This window comes from Vombatus ursinus, unplaced genomic scaffold (assembly GCF_900497805.2).
Source record: "Vombatus ursinus unplaced genomic scaffold, bare-nosed wombat genome assembly UNPS02014812.1, whole genome shotgun sequence".
NCBI lineage: Eukaryota > Metazoa > Chordata > Mammalia > Diprotodontia > Vombatidae > Vombatus > Vombatus ursinus.
In genome coordinates this window covers 36,070,509-36,089,946 of record NW_020954590.1, presented here as the reverse complement: position 1 = coordinate 36,089,946, position 19,438 = coordinate 36,070,509, and the positions used below count along the sequence as shown (strand labels likewise).

The 19,438-nt window shown below is 39.9% G+C and overlaps 1 protein-coding gene across 1 annotated transcript in view; it reads left to right on the top strand.

The window, feature by feature from the left end:
• The first annotated feature begins 588 nt into the window (after positions 1 to 588).
• LOC114054277 (inositol monophosphatase 2) overlaps positions 589 to 19,438 on the top strand; it is a 77,025-nt gene continuing 58,175 nt past the window's right edge. The window contains exon 1 of the mRNA XM_027877470.1: positions 589 to 816. Within this exon, the coding sequence (XP_027733271.1) occupies positions 685 to 816 (132 nt within the window). The 5' untranslated portion in view covers positions 589 to 684. The remainder of the gene's footprint in view (positions 817 to 19,438) is intronic.

The window sequence follows — 19,438 nt, the reverse complement described above, 5'->3', positions numbered from 1 at the left end:
TGTGTCTGTGTCTGTGTCTGTGTCTGTGTCTGTGTCCTTCCCAGAGTAGGAACTTAACGTGAGCTCCCCAGTCCCCTTTTGCCCTAGAACAAGATGAGGAACAGGGTAACCCCCGCCCCTCACGCACTCTAGGACCTTATCAAGCTCCCTCCCATCCCGCCCCACATTACTCCACCCCCTCTAGCTCTCTGAGCAAGGAGGCAGACCGAGCTCTGCACGGCTGAAGGAGGAAGGGGCTCCCCTTTGGGTAAGAGAGAGGCGAGAGGCGGGGCTCCAGGAGACGGGGGAGTCCCTCCCCAGGCTGTGCACCAGGGGGAGGGAAAGAAGGAGGAGAGGTAGAGGAGTGGGAACTGACCGAGGCAGCAGCAGCTGCAGCAGCAGACGCTGCAGCTACAGACACTCCTCCAGCTGCTGATCCCCCTTCTCATACCCCACTTTTCCCCACCACCGGCTGCACAAGCAAGAGAGGCCCCGATCTCCCGCCCGAGGAAAAAAAAGAGAAGTTTCTGACTGTTCAAGGGCAGTTAGAGACTGGCGCAAACCAGGGTCCCTCGGTCCCCTCCCTAACTGCTCTGCTCCCCGCCCCCACGTCCGTGGGCTCCTTGGCTGGCGAGCCAGGGCACCCAGGCGGAGGAGGAAGACTGGAGTGGGGGCTCGCTTGCGGCCGGAGAGGAACAGCGATCAATGAAGCCCTGCAAAGAAGAAGAGGAGGCTGCGGCGGCGCAGGCTGCCGCTGGGGATGGCAGAGGCGGCGGTGCAGACCCCTGGAAGGAGTGTGCAGAGGTGGCGGTGCAGCTGGCGCTCCGGGCGGGACAGGTCAGCAGCCTTCTTCTTCCCCAGGCTCTCCCCGCTGCCGCGCTCTCCTCCGCGTGCGACCGCCCTGCTAGCTCCCTCACGTCCGTGTTCACCCGCTTCCCCAGCCTCCGAGGTGACTAGGGCTCCCAGTTTCCCGTCTTCAACCTCAACCCCTCCCCCAGCCCCCCAGCTCGCCTCACTGAGTTGACCGGCGCGATGCCTGTGCCGCGCCTCCCCTGGGCAGCAGGAGATGGAGCGAGCGAGGGAGGAGCTGGCTGGGTGAGGTCAGGCACGCGGGACACCTGGTTCCCAAAAGCGGGAACACACTCTTTCCCCAAATCCTCTCCACAAGGAGCTGGAGGCAGACAGGTTCAAACCAGATCACCGGAGTTCCTTGTAGCCTTTAAAAATTATTTCAAACAAACAACTTAAACTCTTTGCATCTGTCGCCTAATGTGGTGGGTTTAACCGAAAGGCTGAGATGTGGGTCGCATTAGGCAGGAGATGATGCGTGGTTTGAGAGGCTAACACTTAGCTTGTGGGAAGGTGTTTGAGGTAGGCTGGAGCCATATGGCCTTACCTTCTATCTCAGGCTCTCGCTCCTCCCCCACCTCGCCCTCCGCCTCACCCCCTCTACCCTCCTCTCCTGAGTCCGAGTCTAGAGGTGACAGAATGCTTGTGTTCTTGTGGCCTGGTAATCTTTTGGATTGGTGGCGCTGTCAGATAAACTATCTCTGTGCCTAGTTTCTCAACATAGGGTGCTAGGGTGAGATATTGTCAAAGAAGCCCATTGTTTTTTGTTTCCTGTAAGAACCTTTGCTTTCTCTTCATTTAGCAAGAAGGGGTGCATTTCTCTTTTGTCCTCTGCGTGTATGTCACCACCCACACTCTGGTGTCCCCATGGTGCTCTATAGAAGCAGCAGATGAAGGTTAAAGTGACACAGGCCTTGACCTTTGACAGTGTTCTGGCTTTTTAAAAAGCCAAGTTCGAATTTATTAATGATGCTTTGTAGGGCAGCTAGGTGGAGAAGTGGATAGAGCACCGGCCCTGGAGTCAGGAGAGCCTGAGTTCAAATTCGGCCCGAGACACTAGCTGTGTGACCCTGGGCAAGTCATTTAACCCCTCGATTGCCTCCAAAAGGGAAAAAACAAAACAAAAACGTGATTTATGAGCTCAGGTTCCCGAGTCTAGGACCCAAGAGAAAAGACCACTAGGCATGGATCAGAAGGTATATAAGTGAGCAATATACATATATATGTATATATATGTATATATATATATATAGTGCTCACCCATGCACTAAGAACATTGATAACAAATATCACCAAAGCAGCTCCTACTTTGCAGTCATCAGCAATTTGCAATTAAGAAAGAATCATAGGATTTAGAACTGGAAGGGTGACTTTAAAGACCCTCAAGTTCAACACCTTCATTTTATACACGAAGAAGCAGAGAATCAGAGGTAAAGGGACTTGCCCGAGTCTCAAAGAGAATGAGAATCAGAGTTGAAACTTTAAAGTATTTAAGAGTCCAGAATTTAAAATTACCATAGACATTGGATGCAGTGTTAGGAACATAGTAGGTACTCTTTAAATATTTATTGAATTAAACCTTGAGATCAAACAGTAGGATTAATAAAAACCAAATAGGTTAAATAAATGAAATACCATTTTCTCTCTTTTAGGGGCATTTTTGCTTTGGTTTGGGGGGGGATGTGAGGGAAGCTCTTTCCTGAGAAGTCCATCAAATTTACCTTAATTATATATTACTTGCTTAAGGCAGTTACTGGAGTTTTTTGTTATTTGAGAAATAATGGAAGGTAGTAGAATTGAATAGAAGATTTCCTTTCAGAAGTGGAACTAGGCCAATTACAACTAAAAACCATTTTTTCAAGTCCAACAACAGTTTTTGAAGGAAGTCTACAAGTTTTTGGAATGGGACATTGGAATAATTCTGAAAAGAGGTGGAATGAAGGGGGTATACTATACTCTTCTTATTTGATCATTGCTATTAATTGAGTTAGCCACCTGTGTGACCTTGGGCAGATGAGTCACTTAATCCCTCTGGGCCTCAATTTTTTCATCTGTAAAATGAGTTAGGCTGGCTTCTAATGTGCATTTCAGATTTAACATTCTACGATCCTGAATATGACTTGATATGCTGTATAGATAGATGGATAGATGGTATGTCCCTGACATAATGCTAATTTCTGGGGATACAATTGCAAGCAAGACCATCCCTATCTTCAAGGCACTTATATTCTCTTGGGGGAAGACAGCACATAAAGGGGAGCTGAAAAGAGGGGGTGCAAGCAACACAACATGGAGACTGGCTAGAGATAGCATAGAAGGTACTATGATTTTAATGATGAAAAGCTATGCAGTTAAGGACAATATATTACATGGTGAATACTGTGGAAATACTATCCTTTTGGCTTGATCTCTATTATCTTCTCCTCTGTGGGAAAGGAAGGATTCCAAACCTGTACATGTTGATGATTGTTATAACTGAAGGGCAAACATTCCTGCCTGTTTATCATAATATCTTTCTTAATGCTGAAAGCTATAGGCCCTTCAAAACTTTGGGAGGATAGGGAAAGGAAGAAAAAGGTTGGCAGATTTTCCTGGAAAGTATAGCTTCCTCAAAGAATGCAACCCTTCTCCCTTTCTTATCATATCCTTTCTCTAAACCCTCATTTATAAAGTGTGTATCACCATTATACTTTTAAAGACCCATATAAACCTTTCTTTTCTAAGATGCTTTTGGAAAAACCTTCTGCAAGGATTCAGAAGCTGTTTAGACTCTTCTTGGTTAGGTTGGGAGGATGACAAAGAGAGGAAATTTCTAAATGACTGAAGAAACAAGAAGGCAAATTTATTTTTTGTAACATACAAGAAAAGTTGAAAAAAAGGGGAAGTGGAGCAAAGATTCTGCAATTAGGAGTCTAGTCATGGAATCCCTGGTTTCTGGGAGCTCTCTCTTAAGCATTATGCTGATGCATCCTGCCTGGCAGATAGGAAGGAGTAAAACTGACCATTGCTGTGGAAAACTAAAGTCACACAAGGTCAGTGTGACCCTCATGGAAGAAGTACAAACTGTCTTTCTAATTACCTTACAGAATAATCATAAGGCTAACTTTAAAACTTTTTAGTCTAGATACTTAGTCCAGTTAGGGTTTTAAAATAATGGATTTTTAACAAATTGAGTCTTCTTCAGCCAAAGTAGTTTTCATGGCTACCACAGTTCCCATGAGGTACACAAAAAAACATAACCAGAGCTCTTTTAGTTTTTGGAATATAGCTGAGAAACATCATGGTGTAGTAGGAAAAGGACCATCATAGCGCTAATGCTTCTATTGCTATACCAGTCCCTGGAAAAACGCACTAAAGTTTCTCATTATAGACTTTAGTGGTTCTCCCTAATCCCACCCCAACAAGCAACTGATGAGTTAAATTCTTCTTGTCCCCTCTGTTTCTGTTTTCACTTAAGAATTTAATTCAATTTAATACATTCATTAAGTACTAGTAAATACAAGACACCATGTAAGATGCTAAGGATATGGAGACAAAAAATGATTTAGCAATTCAAAACTTTCTATAATACATCCAAACAATCAATGAATTTGTAATATACTGTGGTAGGTGCTGGGAATACAAACACACACACAAAAATATAGTCCCTATTCTGAAAGAGCTTACATACCATCATGGGAGTAAGTCCATGTAAGTATATAAAGAATAAATACGAGGTAGTTTAGGGAAGGAGAGCACTAGGGGGCTGGGAGGGCAGTGGAGGAGACTTCAAGTAGAAGGTAAAGTGTTTAAGCTAAGTCTTGAAAGAAATTAGGGGTTTTTTTCCCCAGGCATGGGAAATGGTTGGTGCAAAGGGACAGAGAAAGGAAATAGAGTATTATGTGGGAGGGCAAACAAGGCCAGTAGATTGTGAGGAGAGTAATTTAATGAGTCTGTAAAGGTAGGAGTCAAGTTGTGAAGGGTTTTGAAAGCCAAACAGACGAATGTATATTTGATTCTAAAGGTAATAGGGAGCCATTAGAGTATATTGAGTGGGGGAGTGAAATGATCAGATCGATGCTTAAGATAAATCCCATGTTTTAAGGTAAATCCACATGGAAATGGCGGTCTAGCTCAACATAGACACTAGGACTAGAGACACAGATTTGGAAGTTATCTGCATAGAGGTTGATTTTTGAAGTTATGAAAAGAAATGGGATTGCTGAGAAAGGGGGGAGGGAGAGGTAGAAAAGGAGGGAGAAGGGGAGAGAAGAAAGGGAAAGGAGGGGAGAGAGAGAGAAAGAGAAGAGGAGTAGAGAAAGGAAAAGATGTTCAAAGATGAAATCCTGAGAAACATTAATATTAAGTGGTCAGGATAGGAACAAAGATTCAAAGAATACAAAAAAGGGGGCAACTAGAGAAGTAGGAGGAAAACCAGGAGAATGGTGTTTTTGAAGATGAGTGAGGAGAAAAGTACCCTGTACTTGGAGGTGACCAACATTGTCAAAGACTACAGAGAGGTCAAGGTGATTAGAAGATTATTGGTGACTTCAGATAAGTTTATTAGAATGATGAATTCAGAAACCCAATTCAGTTATAAGGGATTTATAGTGGGGAGTGAGGAAGTTGAAGCATTCAATATGAATAACTTTTCTAAGTTTAGGAGTTAAGAGAAGGAGAGATGGAATGATAGTTGAATGAGCTACAGGGTAAAAGGAAGCTTGTTAGAAAAAAAAAAAAAGCACTGGGGAGACCTGAGCATGTTTGTAAGTATATAGGAAGGAGCTGATGGGGAAGGAGAAATTCAAGATATGAGAAGGAAGTGATGATACTTAGAGCAACGTTCTGAAGGAAGTGATAAAATATCAGATAAAGGGCATAACAGAGGGATTACCGTAGTAGGTAACAGGGCTGGTCCTTTCTCTGTGATAGTAAGTAAAAAGAGAGAAGGTGATGTTGCAGAGGTTTTAATTATGGAGGAGTAAGGTTAGAAGAGCTTATGTCAGATGGCTTCTGTCTAGTAGGAAGCTGAGTTATCTACTATCTTTGTGGGAATATGGCTGGGGTTGATGGTGAGAGGAAAGAAGAAAAGGTTTAAAATGATACTGTGGTTCATGAGATAAGGATAAAGTTTGAGTGCTGAGCAGCTGTGAAGGCCCAGCTGGGAATCAGCTGAATACTACAATTTTCTCCAGTGTTGTTCCAGCCTTGGAGAAAAAGAGAAGAAAAACAAATTTGTGGTGGTCACCCAGAAACAGGTGGATTGGAGCAATAGGATTAGTTGGACTGGGGGAGAATATGGAAAGAGCAAAGATGGATTCTAGGATAGCAGCTAGTGAGATGTTACTATGGCACTAGAGATGGACAAGCTTAAGTGTAATAACAAGCATGGGGGACCTAAGCTAGAAGAGAAAGGACTCCAGAGTCACAGTAAGGGAGAAGAGTATATTCAGTGTGAATCAAGGAGTAGGAGAAATAAAAAGACAGAATTGTGTGGGCATGGATAAAGTGGAATCACAAAGCTCTGGAACTTGGGAGGCAATGCAGTTTTGAGAGGTGTTGACATCTAAGGTGTGACCACGTTGTTAAGTGGTTGAAGTGAAATGAAGAAAAGTATGATTTTGGAAACTGAGAAGATTGAGGAATTCAAGTTTTAGAGGGGCTGTTGATGTCCATTCTGTCTACACTTTTGTTCTTTCCCAAGGTATCACTCCTGCATTAAAACTGTATTTTCTCCCCTTCCCTGTCTCAAGTCTGAGGGAACAGATCAACTCTACATTATCTCCTATAGTGGAATCCCTTGTCCCCCTGCCCTACCACCAATCACTCCTTGCTGTCTCCTGCCTTGGATTACTCTCTCCATATGCCTCTTTCAATCCTATTTTTGCATTACTGATTGAACCTGTAGGATATCCTGGAAGCATGCTAACTCATCCATTACAAATTTATGTTACCTAATGGCAGCTGGGCCCTCATTGAGGCCAGGCAAATATCTAGCCATTTCCCAATCATCAGTTATGTAGTCTTGTTTCACTTTTCACTACTAAAAATAAAGCCACAATAAAAGGAGGGAGTTATAATCCTGCTGAATCCTGAAAATTTAGACTTGCTATAAGAAAAGACTACCAGAAAATTAAAGCTACCCATAAGTGGAATTTCCTTTCCTTTGGGAAGTAGTGGGTTCTCCCCAACTTTAAGTTATTGAGCAAGGGCTGGATAACCAACCTACTTTTCAGATAGGTTGTAGAAGGAATTCTTATTCAGGTATGGATTACACTAGTTGACCTCTGGGGTCCTTTTAATTACTGAGATTTTGTGATTCTGGTCAGCCTAGTATTCTGGATCACGTATTCTTTCTGGGCACAGACAATGACAATTTGGGGCACATCTAGAGTAAGGCTTCCAGGATAGGTAATCAACTGAATGAACCTGGATTGTTTAGACTGGAGAAGAGAAGACTTATGGAAGATATGATGGTTATTTTTGAGTATTTAAAGGGCTGCTATTTGGACTTGTTTTGTTGACCCAAAAGGTAAAGAGGAGCAGATTTTGGCTTAATATAAGGAATTGAGAGGGATATATCATATATTAAAGAATGTAGGCAGAACCCCAAAAGATCCCAATGGCCTAAAATGGTCAAAGTTAATAAGCTGAAATTTAATAATAAATGTAGGTTTTTACACTTAGGTTCAAAATGGATTTAGTAAGATGGAGGAGACATGATTGGACAGCAGTTTGTTTGAATAACATTTGGTAGCAGTGTGGTATGACAGGCAAAAAACAATCTTGGGCTGCATTAAGAGAGGCAATGTCTAGAGGATTTGGGTGAGAATCCCATTGTATTTGGCCATGGTTTTAAAGGAGGAGGGAGAAAGTTTGGAGTATTCAGTTTGACTTTGGACACTACATTTCAGGAATGCCATTGATAAAACAGAGTGCCCCTGAAGAAGGTTCATGAGATCATCTCATATGAAGCTTATAAAATTAGAAATGGAACTAAGGATATTTAGCATGAAGAGGGGAAGATTTTAAGGGCACTTTCAAGTAACTCTTAACTTATATTGCCAGAATGCTCTCTAAAAAGACTGAACCAATTTATAGGTACACCAATGGGGAATTAATAATGATGTCAACCCATAGCACTACCAACATTGAATTTTATAGTCGACATTTTTTGCTAAATTGATAAGCATAAGATGCTACCTCAAATTTGTTTTGATTTATTTTTTCTTAGTATTAGAATATGAATATCTTTTCCAGTGGTTGTTCAAAATTTGTTTTTCCCTTTTAGAAAATTGGACATTTTTTTTCTGTGAAAATTTATCCATTAGGAAAATGTATTATTCTTACAATTTGTGTCATTTCTTCATAGGTTCTGAATGTCAGCTCTTTTCATCAGATAAGTTTACTGAAAAAAAAAATTCACAATCTCTTTCCTTTTTTTTATTTTGGATACATTCTTTTTTGTTGCCCAATTTTTTTTTTAATGCATTCAAATTCTTCTCCCCACCCTCCCCAACAAAATCCCTTTTCTGATGTTACAGCATAGTGTGGTATTAGCCTTGGGTTCTTTTGTTGTTATTTTGACTTTTTCAATCTTATTGATACATTTTGTTTTCACAACTTACTAAACATATCTTTTCTCCTCCTATCCATGGTACTATTCATTGTAACAAATATTAAAGACAGATGTGGGGAGGAAAGAAGGGAAAGTAGTTTAGCAAAGACAATTAAGACACTAGTTATGTGTGACAGTTTATTCAATAGTCTATGTGCTTATTTCCCTACCCCTGCAAAGAGGGAAATGGGGTACATTTTCACAACTCCTCTCCAGTTCTAAGTTCGTGACTATGGAGCCTTGAAGACTTTGCCAGACAGGGCATAAGCTTACATAGGTTTTTGCCAACCTCAAAAGTCTTTTGTTAAAGTCCTAGTTTTGATGAAGACTGTGTTGGCTACCAGGGACCAACCCAATTAGAAAGGGTCATCACCAGAAAGTTACCACTAGATAATGACATTTTTACCACAATGAACCATGAAATGGATTTGCTTCTGCAAGTGACAAGGGCAGAATGGTAGAAAGGGGGCAGAGGGTGCTAAAAATATTATCTTTTAAGATATGATATACATGACTAAGGTAGAATGTTCTACAAACATGGTAACTGTTGGTACTCTTATTGTACTATCTTTGTTCAACAACTGATTCACCAGTCCAGTAGACTAGAGGATCCAAATCATAATATTGTTGCCATTCTTGCTGTAAATGAAATCTAAAGTCATAAAGAAGTTGCAGTAAAATAGAAGGATGACTGATGGGATCCCTTTGGAAAGGCAAGTAAAAGAGTTGGTGGAATTAATTAGTGCACCAAAAGCATTGGTGTACATTGTATACCCCAAGCCAACAAGGAAAAAAAAAAGCATCATTTCATGAGACACATGGACATTTCTGTTTGCAGGGCTCATGGATGAACGTCAGAGCAATGGACAGAGTGCTAGACCTGGAGTCAGGAAGATCTGAATTCAAATCCCACCTCAGCCACTTACTAGATATTTACCAGCTATGTGACCTTGGGCATGTTACTTAATCTCTTCCTGACTCAGTTTCCTCATCTATAAAATGGGTATAACACCATCTACCTCCCAGGGTCATGGTGAGGATAAAATGAGATAATATTTGTAAAGTGGTTTGAAAACTTTAAAGTGCTATAGTTATATAATATAGTATTATATATGTATATACATATAATATAGTTTTATACACACACACACACACACACACACATATAGCTGTTATTATTATTAAGGAATCAGGTTACTTTATAGATCATGGTACATATATGCCGACATCTTTTGCAGAGAATGTAGAATTCAGTAAGAGCTTCCAAATGTCTTTATATGCATTGACAGATACCTTGTTCCTTAAAAATGAAAGTGAGTATAGGGGAGGGCAGTGAAAAATGTCAGAAGATATGGTTCAAGACCAAGAACCAATGATTCAAAGCTGCTAGACTACTTAGACGCTTCACATCTGTATATTATAAGTACTTAATTCAAGAAAAGTTGGGTATGTTTAATAACTAAAAGTATCTCATGGGGGCAGCTAGGTGGCACAGTGGATAGAGCACCAGCCCTGGAGTCAGGGGGACCTGAGTTCAAATCTGGTCTCAGACAAGACACTTGATACTTACTAGCTGTGTGACCCTGGGCAAGTCACTTAACCTCAATTGCCTCATATAAAAAAAAAAGTATTTCATGAAAAAATAACATATACATATATGTGTATATATATATATACATACTTATGTATATATACAAGAAGACAATTGCTACCTATCTGGGAGATATTTCAAAATCAGATGTTCAGTGATATTGTTAATTGGTAAATGCAAAGGTCAAATTACATTCAAAATGAGAACTATTAAAGACAAGAAGATTTTATTGGTGATTACAAGGAAAGACTGTATGGAACAGAAGAACTTAAGTTGAAGAAGTTAGTCAACAAACATTTATTAAGTGTTTACTGTGTGTCAGGCTCTGTGCTAAAAGGTGAGAATACAAAGAAAGGTAAAAATATGTCTCAGCTCTCAAAGAATTAACATTTTTTAATTTTATTTTTAATTTATGGAATAAAACAAGTATTTCTATAACATGGTACAAATAAAGATTGCACATGAAACTGCAAATTTACTGAGCATAATTTGTTATTCCTTTCAAATATAAAACAAAATTATCATGTAAATTTCTTTTCTTTTCTCCACCCCTCCCTTGTGATGGCTGCCATTAGGCACAAATAAGTATGTATATGTAAAATTATTCTACACATGCTTTTATTTATCAGTTCTTTCTCTGGATGCAGATAGTGTCTTTCTTCATATGTTCTTTATACTTCATTTGGGTATTTGTAATAATCAAAATAACAATTGCTCAAAATAGTTCTTAAAAAAATATTGTTGTTACTATACACAAAGTTCTCTTGGTTCTGCTCATTTCCCTCTTCATTATTTCATGCAAGTCTTTCTATGTTTTCCTAAAACCATTGAGCTCATCATTTCTTACAGCACAGTAGGATTCCATCACAATCATATGCCACAGCTTGTTCAGCCATTCCCCAATTAATGGGCATCCCTGCAATTTCCAGTTCTTTACCACCACAAGGAAATCTGGTATAAACATTTTAGAACATATAGGTTCCATTTGTGTCTAATGGTAGCCATCTCTAGGGCAGGGGGTGGGGGAAAGGGAAGAAAAAAAAAAAATATTTACATGATAATTTTGTTCCACATTTGAAAGGAATATTCAAGTTGTGCATAGTAGATTTGCAATTTCATGTACAATCATCTTTTTTATTGTACAATATTAAAGAAATGCTTACTTTATTCCATTAATTAAAAATAAAATAAAAAAGAACATATAGATTTTTTTTCCTTTTTCCCTAATTGTTTTTGGAAATAGACCAAGTAGTAGTATTGTTGGGTCAAAGGTTATAGGTAGTTTAATAACTCTTTGTGCATCATTCCAGATTGCTCTACAAAATGGCCGCATCAGTTCACAATTCCACCAACAATGAATTAGTGTCTCAATTTTTCCATATCCCCTCCAACATTTATCACTTTTCTCTTCTATCATTTTAGCCAATCTGGTAGGTGTAAAATGATATCTCAAGGTTGTTTTATTTTGTATTTCTCTAATCAATAATGATGTTGAGCATTTTTTCATATGACTATAAGTTGTTTTGATTTCTTCATCAGAAAACTTCCTGTTCATATTCTTTGACCATTTATCAATTGGGAACTGACTCATATTCTAATAGATTTCACAAAATTCTGGACATATTTTAGATATAAGACCTTTATCTGATAAACTGTCTATGAATTTCCCCTCCCCCAATTTTCTATTTTCCTTCTGATCTTGGCTACATTTGTTTTATTTGTACAAAACCTTTTTAATTTAATGTAATCAAAATTATCCATTTTATACTTAATTTTTCACTCTCTTTATTCATAAATTATTTGCCTCTTCATAAATCTGATAAGTAATATGTTCTGTGTTCTTTTAGTTTTCTTGTAAAATCTCTTTATATCTAGGTCTAGTATCCATTTTGACCTTATATAATACATGTTCTAATGGGATAGACAAACATAGAAAATGTGAATATTGAAGATATATACAGTGTAAACACTGTATATAGAAGATATTTACAGAGCAATCTTCATAAATAGAAGATATATACACTAAATGGGAGGTAATCTCAAAGAGAAAGCACTAAAAATGAAGTGTGGGAAAGAAAGGGAAGCCCTCTTGCAGAAGACGGAATTTGAACTGAGCTTTTAAGGAAGCCAGAAAGAAGAGATGAAGAAGAGAGCAAATTCCAGGCATAGGGGGCATCCAGTGAAAAGGCATGGAGACGGGCAGTGGAGAGTTATGTGTAAGGAACAAGAAGGCCAGTTTCACTGGATTGCATTATGTGGGAGGGGGGGTAAAGTGAAGACTAGAAAAGTAGAAAGGGGTCAGGAGCCTTAAAAGTCAAACAGAATATTTTATATTTGGCCCTGGAGGAAATAGGGAATACTTGGAGTTTGTTGAATAGGAAATGACATGGTCTGACGTGCTTGATAGCTGAGTAGAGAATGGATTGGAGTTGGGGGGAGGCTTCATGCAGGGAGACCAACCAATAGTCTATTGCAGCAGTCTAAGCATGAGGTGATGAGAATCAGCAGCAATGTGGTAGTTATGTGAGTGGAGAGAAGAGGACATACATGAGAGATTTTGTGAAAGTAGAAATGACAGAACTTGGCAACAGATTGAATATGTATGTGTGGGGAGAGGGGGTTGAGTTAGAAGTCAAGGGGGACACTGCAGTCACAAGCTTGGGCAATTGGCAGGATAATGATGCCCTCAGCAATAATGGTAAAACTTGGAGGGGGAGAGGGTTTGGGAGGAAAGGTGGTAAGTTCTGTTTTGGACGTGCTGAGTTTGAAATATCTCCAAGACGTCCATTTTGAGATGTCTAATAGACAGTTGGTGATGTGAGATGAAGTCAGAAAAGAAGTGAGTGCTAAATAAATAGATCTGAGAATCACCTGCAAGGAGGTGATAAGTGAACTAATGGAAGCTTATGAGAATGCCAAACTAGAGAGTATAGAGAGAAGAGAAGAGAGCCCAGCATAGTCTTGGGAGACATCTCAGTTAGTGAGCATGACCCAGAGGAAGATCCAGCGAAATGGACTGAGAAAATCCTACAGCTAAGAGGAGAGAAGCAATGTCATGAAGACCTATGGAAAAGAGAGTAATCAACAATGTCAGAAACCGCAGAGAGATTAAGAAGGATAAAGGTTAAGAAAAGACCATCAGGTTTGGCAGTAAAGACATCATTGCTAACTTTGGAAAGAACAGTTTCAGTTGAATGATGAAGGAGGGATGAGGGGAAAGGAAGAGAATAAACATTTATATGGCACCAACTATATATCAAGCACTGTGCTAAGCACTTTACAAATATCTCATTTGATAAGGTTGAAAGCCAGATTGCCAAGAGTTTAGAAGAGAGTGAGAGGAAAGGGAAGTGAAGATAATCAATTGAAGATGGTTTTCTCAAGGAGTTTAGCCATGAAAGGGAAGGAAAGTATAGAATGGTACCTGGTGAGAATGCTCAGATGAAGTGAGGGTTTTTTAAAGGTGGGGGAGACATGGGTGTATTTGTAGGAAGAGAAAAGTAACCAGTAGATTGAGAGAGAATGAAGATTAGTGAGAGATTGAGAAGACAAGGTGCAATGGGATCAAGGGCAATGTTTAGGGTTTGTGTTGGCCAGAAGGGCCACCTTTTTTATGTGAAACAGGTGAGGAGGAAAAAGGTTTGGAACAATGGTGAGTGGGGTAGTGAATCAATTAGAGGGGCGTATAAGGAATACTTTCTAGAAGCGAGGGCCCGGTTGAGATTCTATAACATAAATTTATACCATAGAAAGAGAAGGCATTATAAAGAAGGAGATTTGGAGGTTTGGAATTATGAAGACCAGAGGTTAGAATCTAGGATGAGGAGCAGGACAAAGACCGAAAGATAAGGATCCAAGAAGGATGAGAAAGTTGGTAAGAAAAGGGAAAGAAAATTCATAGGATCACAGGATCACAAATATAGTGTTTGAAGGAAACTTAAATGCAGTCTTGTTCAAACTCTTTAGTTTATAAATGTGGAAATGGAGGCCCAGAGACTTGTCTAACGTCATCTGGGTAGTTAGTGACAAAGCCTGGATTATAACCCAGGTACTCTTGACTCCAAATCCTGCCTACTTTCCAACTACATCACTCTTGTCTGCCAAGTAAGATGTGCCTGTCACGGTGCTAATGAGGGAAAATAGATGAAGTGAGGAAGAGTGACAGCTCTGCAACTGAAGACCCGCATGAGTGGTTGCCAGAGTTTTTCAAGGAGTCGGTCAGAAGAGCTACTAGCAACAATGAAAAAAGACTGAGGATCTTCCCCACCACCACCACCAAAAAAATTGGAGAGCATGGAAGATTTCATAGTCATCTATATAATAGTGTGTGATGTTTGTCTTTTTGTTGTGGCCCAGTAAATATTAACTACATTGAAAGTATAGAATGGTCTCTTGTCTGGAAAAATACGTAAATGTGCTCAAACTCAATATATCCCAAATTGAACTGATTTACTCTTCCCCGTGCCCTCTCCTCTTTTTTAAATATACTATTACTCGAGGGCAGCTAGGTGGCACAGTGGATACAGTTCTGGCCTTGGAGTCAGGAGGACCTGAGTTCAAATCCAGCCTCAGACATATAACACTTACTAGCTGTGTGACCTCGGGCAAGTCACTTAACCCTATTGCCTAGGTAAAAAAATATATATATATACTATTATTGTGAAAGGTACCACCATCCTCCCAATCACCCAGACTTGCAACCTAGATTTCATCGTCAACTCTTCAGTCTCTCTTACATCCACATACTCCTATAGCCAATCACTTGCCAAGTCCTATCACTTCTACCTTTTCCTGTTGCAGTAGCATGTTGTTTGGTCTCCCTGTCTGTAGTTTCTTCCCCCTCCAGTCCATCCTCCACTCAGTGACACAAATAATCTTCCTTAAGCACAGCTCTGACCTTGACAGCCCTGTCCCTCATTCAACCACCTTGTTACCTCATGCCTGGACTATTACAATAGCTTTCTGGTTGGTCTCCCTTCTTCAAGTCTCTCGCCCACTTCATTCTGTCCTCCACTCAGTTATCAAAGTGGTCTTCTTAAAGTGCAAGTCTGACCATGTCACCCTCCAATCAGTAAACACCACTGGCTTCTTATTACTTCTAGGATCAAATATAAAATCCTTCTGAGTTTTAAACCCTCCATTACCTGGCCCCTTCCTACCTTTCTAGTCTTCTCATACCTTACTCCCCTGCCATGTGCTCTGTGATCCAGTGACAATGGCCTGCCTCCTTGCTGTTCCTTGCATACCACACTCCATCTCCTGACTCTAAGCATTTTGGGGGGGGGGGTTTGGACAAGGGGGGTTAAATGACTTGCCCACGGTCACACAGCTAGTAAGTGTTATGTGTCTGAGGCCGGATTTGAACTCGGGTCCTTCTGAATCCAGGGCTGGTGCTCTATCCACTGTGCCACCTAGCTGCCGCCAATTCTAAGCATTTTCACTGGTTGTTCCCCGTGCTTCGAACTCTCACTTTTCTCATCTCCATGTTCTAACTTCCCTGGCTTCCTTCACATCTCAGATAAAGTCACTTCTTCTGCAAGAAGTCTTTCCAAGTCCTCCTTAATCTTAGGGTCTTCCCTCTGAAACTGCCTTCAGTTTATTCTGTATATAGCTTGTTGGATACATAGTTGGTTTGCGTATTGTCTTCCCCATTAGATGAGCTCTTTGAGAGCAGGGACAGACATTCTCTGTATCCCCAGTAGTTAGCATAATTCCTGGCACATAGGAACTGCTTATGAAATGTTTGTTGATTTGACTTAACCTCTCAACTCTTCAGATTACCAGGGAGAGTTAAAATTTCTTTTGAAATGGAAGAAGGACTCCTATTTTAAAAAAAATCAAGATGAAAGGGAATGCTGATTTGTCAGAATGCTGGCAAAAGATTTGTAAAGGAGCAATGGGAATAAAGGCTACTGACTATTTTGAGTTAAGTAATGATTGAGTCTCTTTGAAGAGGAGAAAGCTAGATAATCTAAAAGGAAGCAGCTACTATTTGTTGTAGAATGATGAGGTGGATTCACGAGTACCATCATGTGAGAGATAATTCAGGAGAGGTCAGAAGAAAAACAAATGAGTAATGGTGGTTAGTGACTCTCTTCTGAGGGATTCTGAGATGACTGTTGATTTGACAATAACAATTGTGAGGTTTTCTGTGTGTTGTCAGAGAATGTGCCAGAAAGCTGCCCAAGATTTGCCAAACCTGATGGCCAGTTCAAATACCTGGTGACTCATGTGGACACAAATGATGCCTTCCAGAAAGAATATAGAAAATACTGCTGAGAATTATACAGCAAGAAATTGAATTCCTTAGGGGCACAGGTGGTGGTATCATCACTGCAATCAATGGAGTGCAGTGGCTTGAAGAGAGAAAGGCAAGATTAGGGGAGTGAAGAGATGGGCAAGTCACTTAAACTCTCTGGACCTCAGTTTTCTTATCTTTAAGAAATCTGCTTATTGGACTGAGATGACCTGTGAAGATCCTTCTGGTTCTAGATCTGTTATCCTATAAATTGAAATTTACATACCTCTCTTAAGGTTTGCAAATCCTTTGTATGCAAACCTCATTAGATCCCCACAATAATCCTGTGAGATAAATCTCCTGGCTTCCTGTACCATATCCCAATTCTTAAGTCTGAAGTCTCACTCAAGCCTTAAAATTCACACAGTGGAAGTACCTTTTGCCCCTGAGGCTTCTCTCTGTGAATGGATGACTCCTCCCAGAACCTCCATTAAGAAGGTGTCCAAGTCAGCCATCCCTCATTCCTCTCCAAGTTGTACTCTGGACTCTCTCTACCATGTCTGTTTGCCATACCTTCACGTCTCCTCTCATTCCAGCTTTCTTTTATGTGTTGTATTCCCCACCCCATCATTAGAACGTAAGCTCCTTAAGGGCAGAGACTGTCCTCTTTCTCTTTATGCTTATATTCCCTGTGCTTATCACAGTGCCTGGCACATAGTAGGTGCTTAATAAGTACTTGTTGTTATTTCTGATTATATTGTTTTGTTTTCAACCTGTGGTTTCATTGGTAGAAGGAGCTCTGTCTAACAATGCTGGTCAGTAACTATTCTTCAACTTAATATCCTAGACAATCAGGGGTGTTGAGACTTTAAGTAACTTTCCTGGGGTCACACAGCCCATATTTATAAAAGAGAAGCCTTGATCCTAAGTCTTTCTGACTTTGAGGTCAGCTCTATATCCACCATGTCATGCTACAAAAATACTACAGGAATTATTATTTTCATTTTACAGGTGAGGAAATTGTGTCGAAGAGGGGAAATGCCGTGGCCAGTGTCATATAGCTAGTAAGTGCCAGTGGCAGATTTCAAACTCAGGTCTTTCTAAGTTTCTAAGTCTAAAGTTCTGTCTAATATGCCAGGCTGTGCCAAAAGATGAGAGATAACCCAATAATGGAGCAGAGATAAGTAGTGATAATTGTTGATGCCCTTCTTAGGGATACTGGAGTTTTTTGATGACCTGACAGTAACTGATATGTCTGCTATATTCCCAGTGTCTGACAATAAATAGGTTTTAAATTTCTGGATCATTGTTTAAAATAATAGGCATTATTGACTCTTCACCAAGTCTAGAGTGAGCCTAATAGGGCACTGTCTTTTTTTTTTTCAATAGTATTTGCCTAGAGTCTTGCAAAGCCCATCAAAATGGCTTTAACTAAAAAGGAAGGGGTAAGCAGAAGCTACCCATGCATATCCACAAAGCGAATACAACATAGGAAGGAGACTAACTATAGAGATGGTCAGAAATTCCCAGGAAAAAAATTCTAGAAGAGATTAGCAATAAAACTTAAGGTGTCTATAAACAAAGTATGGGTAAAGAACAAGGTAATCCTTGGGAGTCAGTTTGAGCTCACAGGTATAACCATTTGGTGGATGGGATCTGTGACTAAAATATGGTTGAATCAGTCAATAAGTATTTATTAAATGCCTACCATGTGCCAGGTATTGTGTCAGATGGAAATAAAAAGGCAAAGGTGAAAACAATCCTTGGCCTCTAGAAACTTAACAGTATATTAGGGGTGGGGGTGGGTGTTTGTCCCAAAACGTGTTCCAAAAGTCTTAGTGCAGTTTTAAGTTTTAGTAACTTCAGAAATATAAGTTCTACAGACTTATAAAAACATTATCTGGAAGCTTGATTATTTTGCTTTCTTGTGCATTTATTTAACTTTAAGAAATTTGAATAAGATGGGGAACCTTGTCATTATGCATTGTGCATTGTGCAACACTTTCTGCATGACATTTTCTGAGACTGTTGGTCATCTTATCTAGCTCCATTAGACTTTTTCTTGTAGGATCATGTCAAAATTGTCCTATATGCATCAGATCCTTGTTCTTTGGATGATCTTAAGGCTAGGATTACAAATGCAGTCATTTTAGTCACTGAGCAGTAACTAATGAAAGTTTTCACAAAATTCAAAAATCATCTAGAGCAATGTATAGCAACGAAATGGTGGATATATTGAATTTTAATAAAAAACATATTTTATAACTATAAGTAATTAACCTTTCAAGTATTCTTTTTAGTATGTTTGTAACATTTATATTAAGACTTTTGAATACCAAATATAGACATACAACAGATACAAACTATGTAAAACATCATTGTGTGGGGAAGGCACAGAAGCTGGGGCCATCAGCAAAGGACTAATTTTGAACGCAGTACCTGAGCTGAGCCTTGAAAAAAAACAAACTAGAGGATCTGAGAGTTAACAAATAGTCATTAAACATTTATTAAGCACCTACCATATACCAAGCACTGTGATACTCTGGGGATATAATGAAAGGCATAAAATAGTAGTTCCTGCAAGGAACTCACAATCTAATGGGGGAAGACAAGACATAAAATGAACTAAAAAGGAAGGAGGCAGGACCAGGTGAGGGCAGCTGAGTGGCAGAGTGGATAAAGCCTCAGGCCTAGAGTAAGGAAGATTCATCTTCATGAGTTCAAATCTGGCTTCAGACACTAGTTGTGTGACTCTGGGCAAGTCACTTCACCCTGTTTGCCTTAGTTTCCTCATCTGTAAAATGAGTTGGAGAAGGAAATGACAAACCATTCAAATATCTTTGCCAAGAAAACCCCCAAGTGGGGTCACAAAGAGTCAGACTTGACTGAAAATGACTAAACAACAACAAGAAGGACCAGGTGTAGGGGCATAATGAAGTCCTGCAGCTGGCGTGGGAAATGATCTGAGGAGGTATGAGTTACAGAGTTGATTTCATCTTGCAGAATGATGAGTTTCTGCAGATCTTGAAATCCAGGAGATCAGCCAGGTAGGAAATAATGAGGTGAATTCCCTTCTTGCCTTCTTTAAATGGTCAGAGAGTCAGGGAGGAGTCTCCATTATCCAACTTCTCCATTCAGAAGCGGGGAGGGGCATGGGCAGAGGATGCTGAGGAGGTGTGAGTTT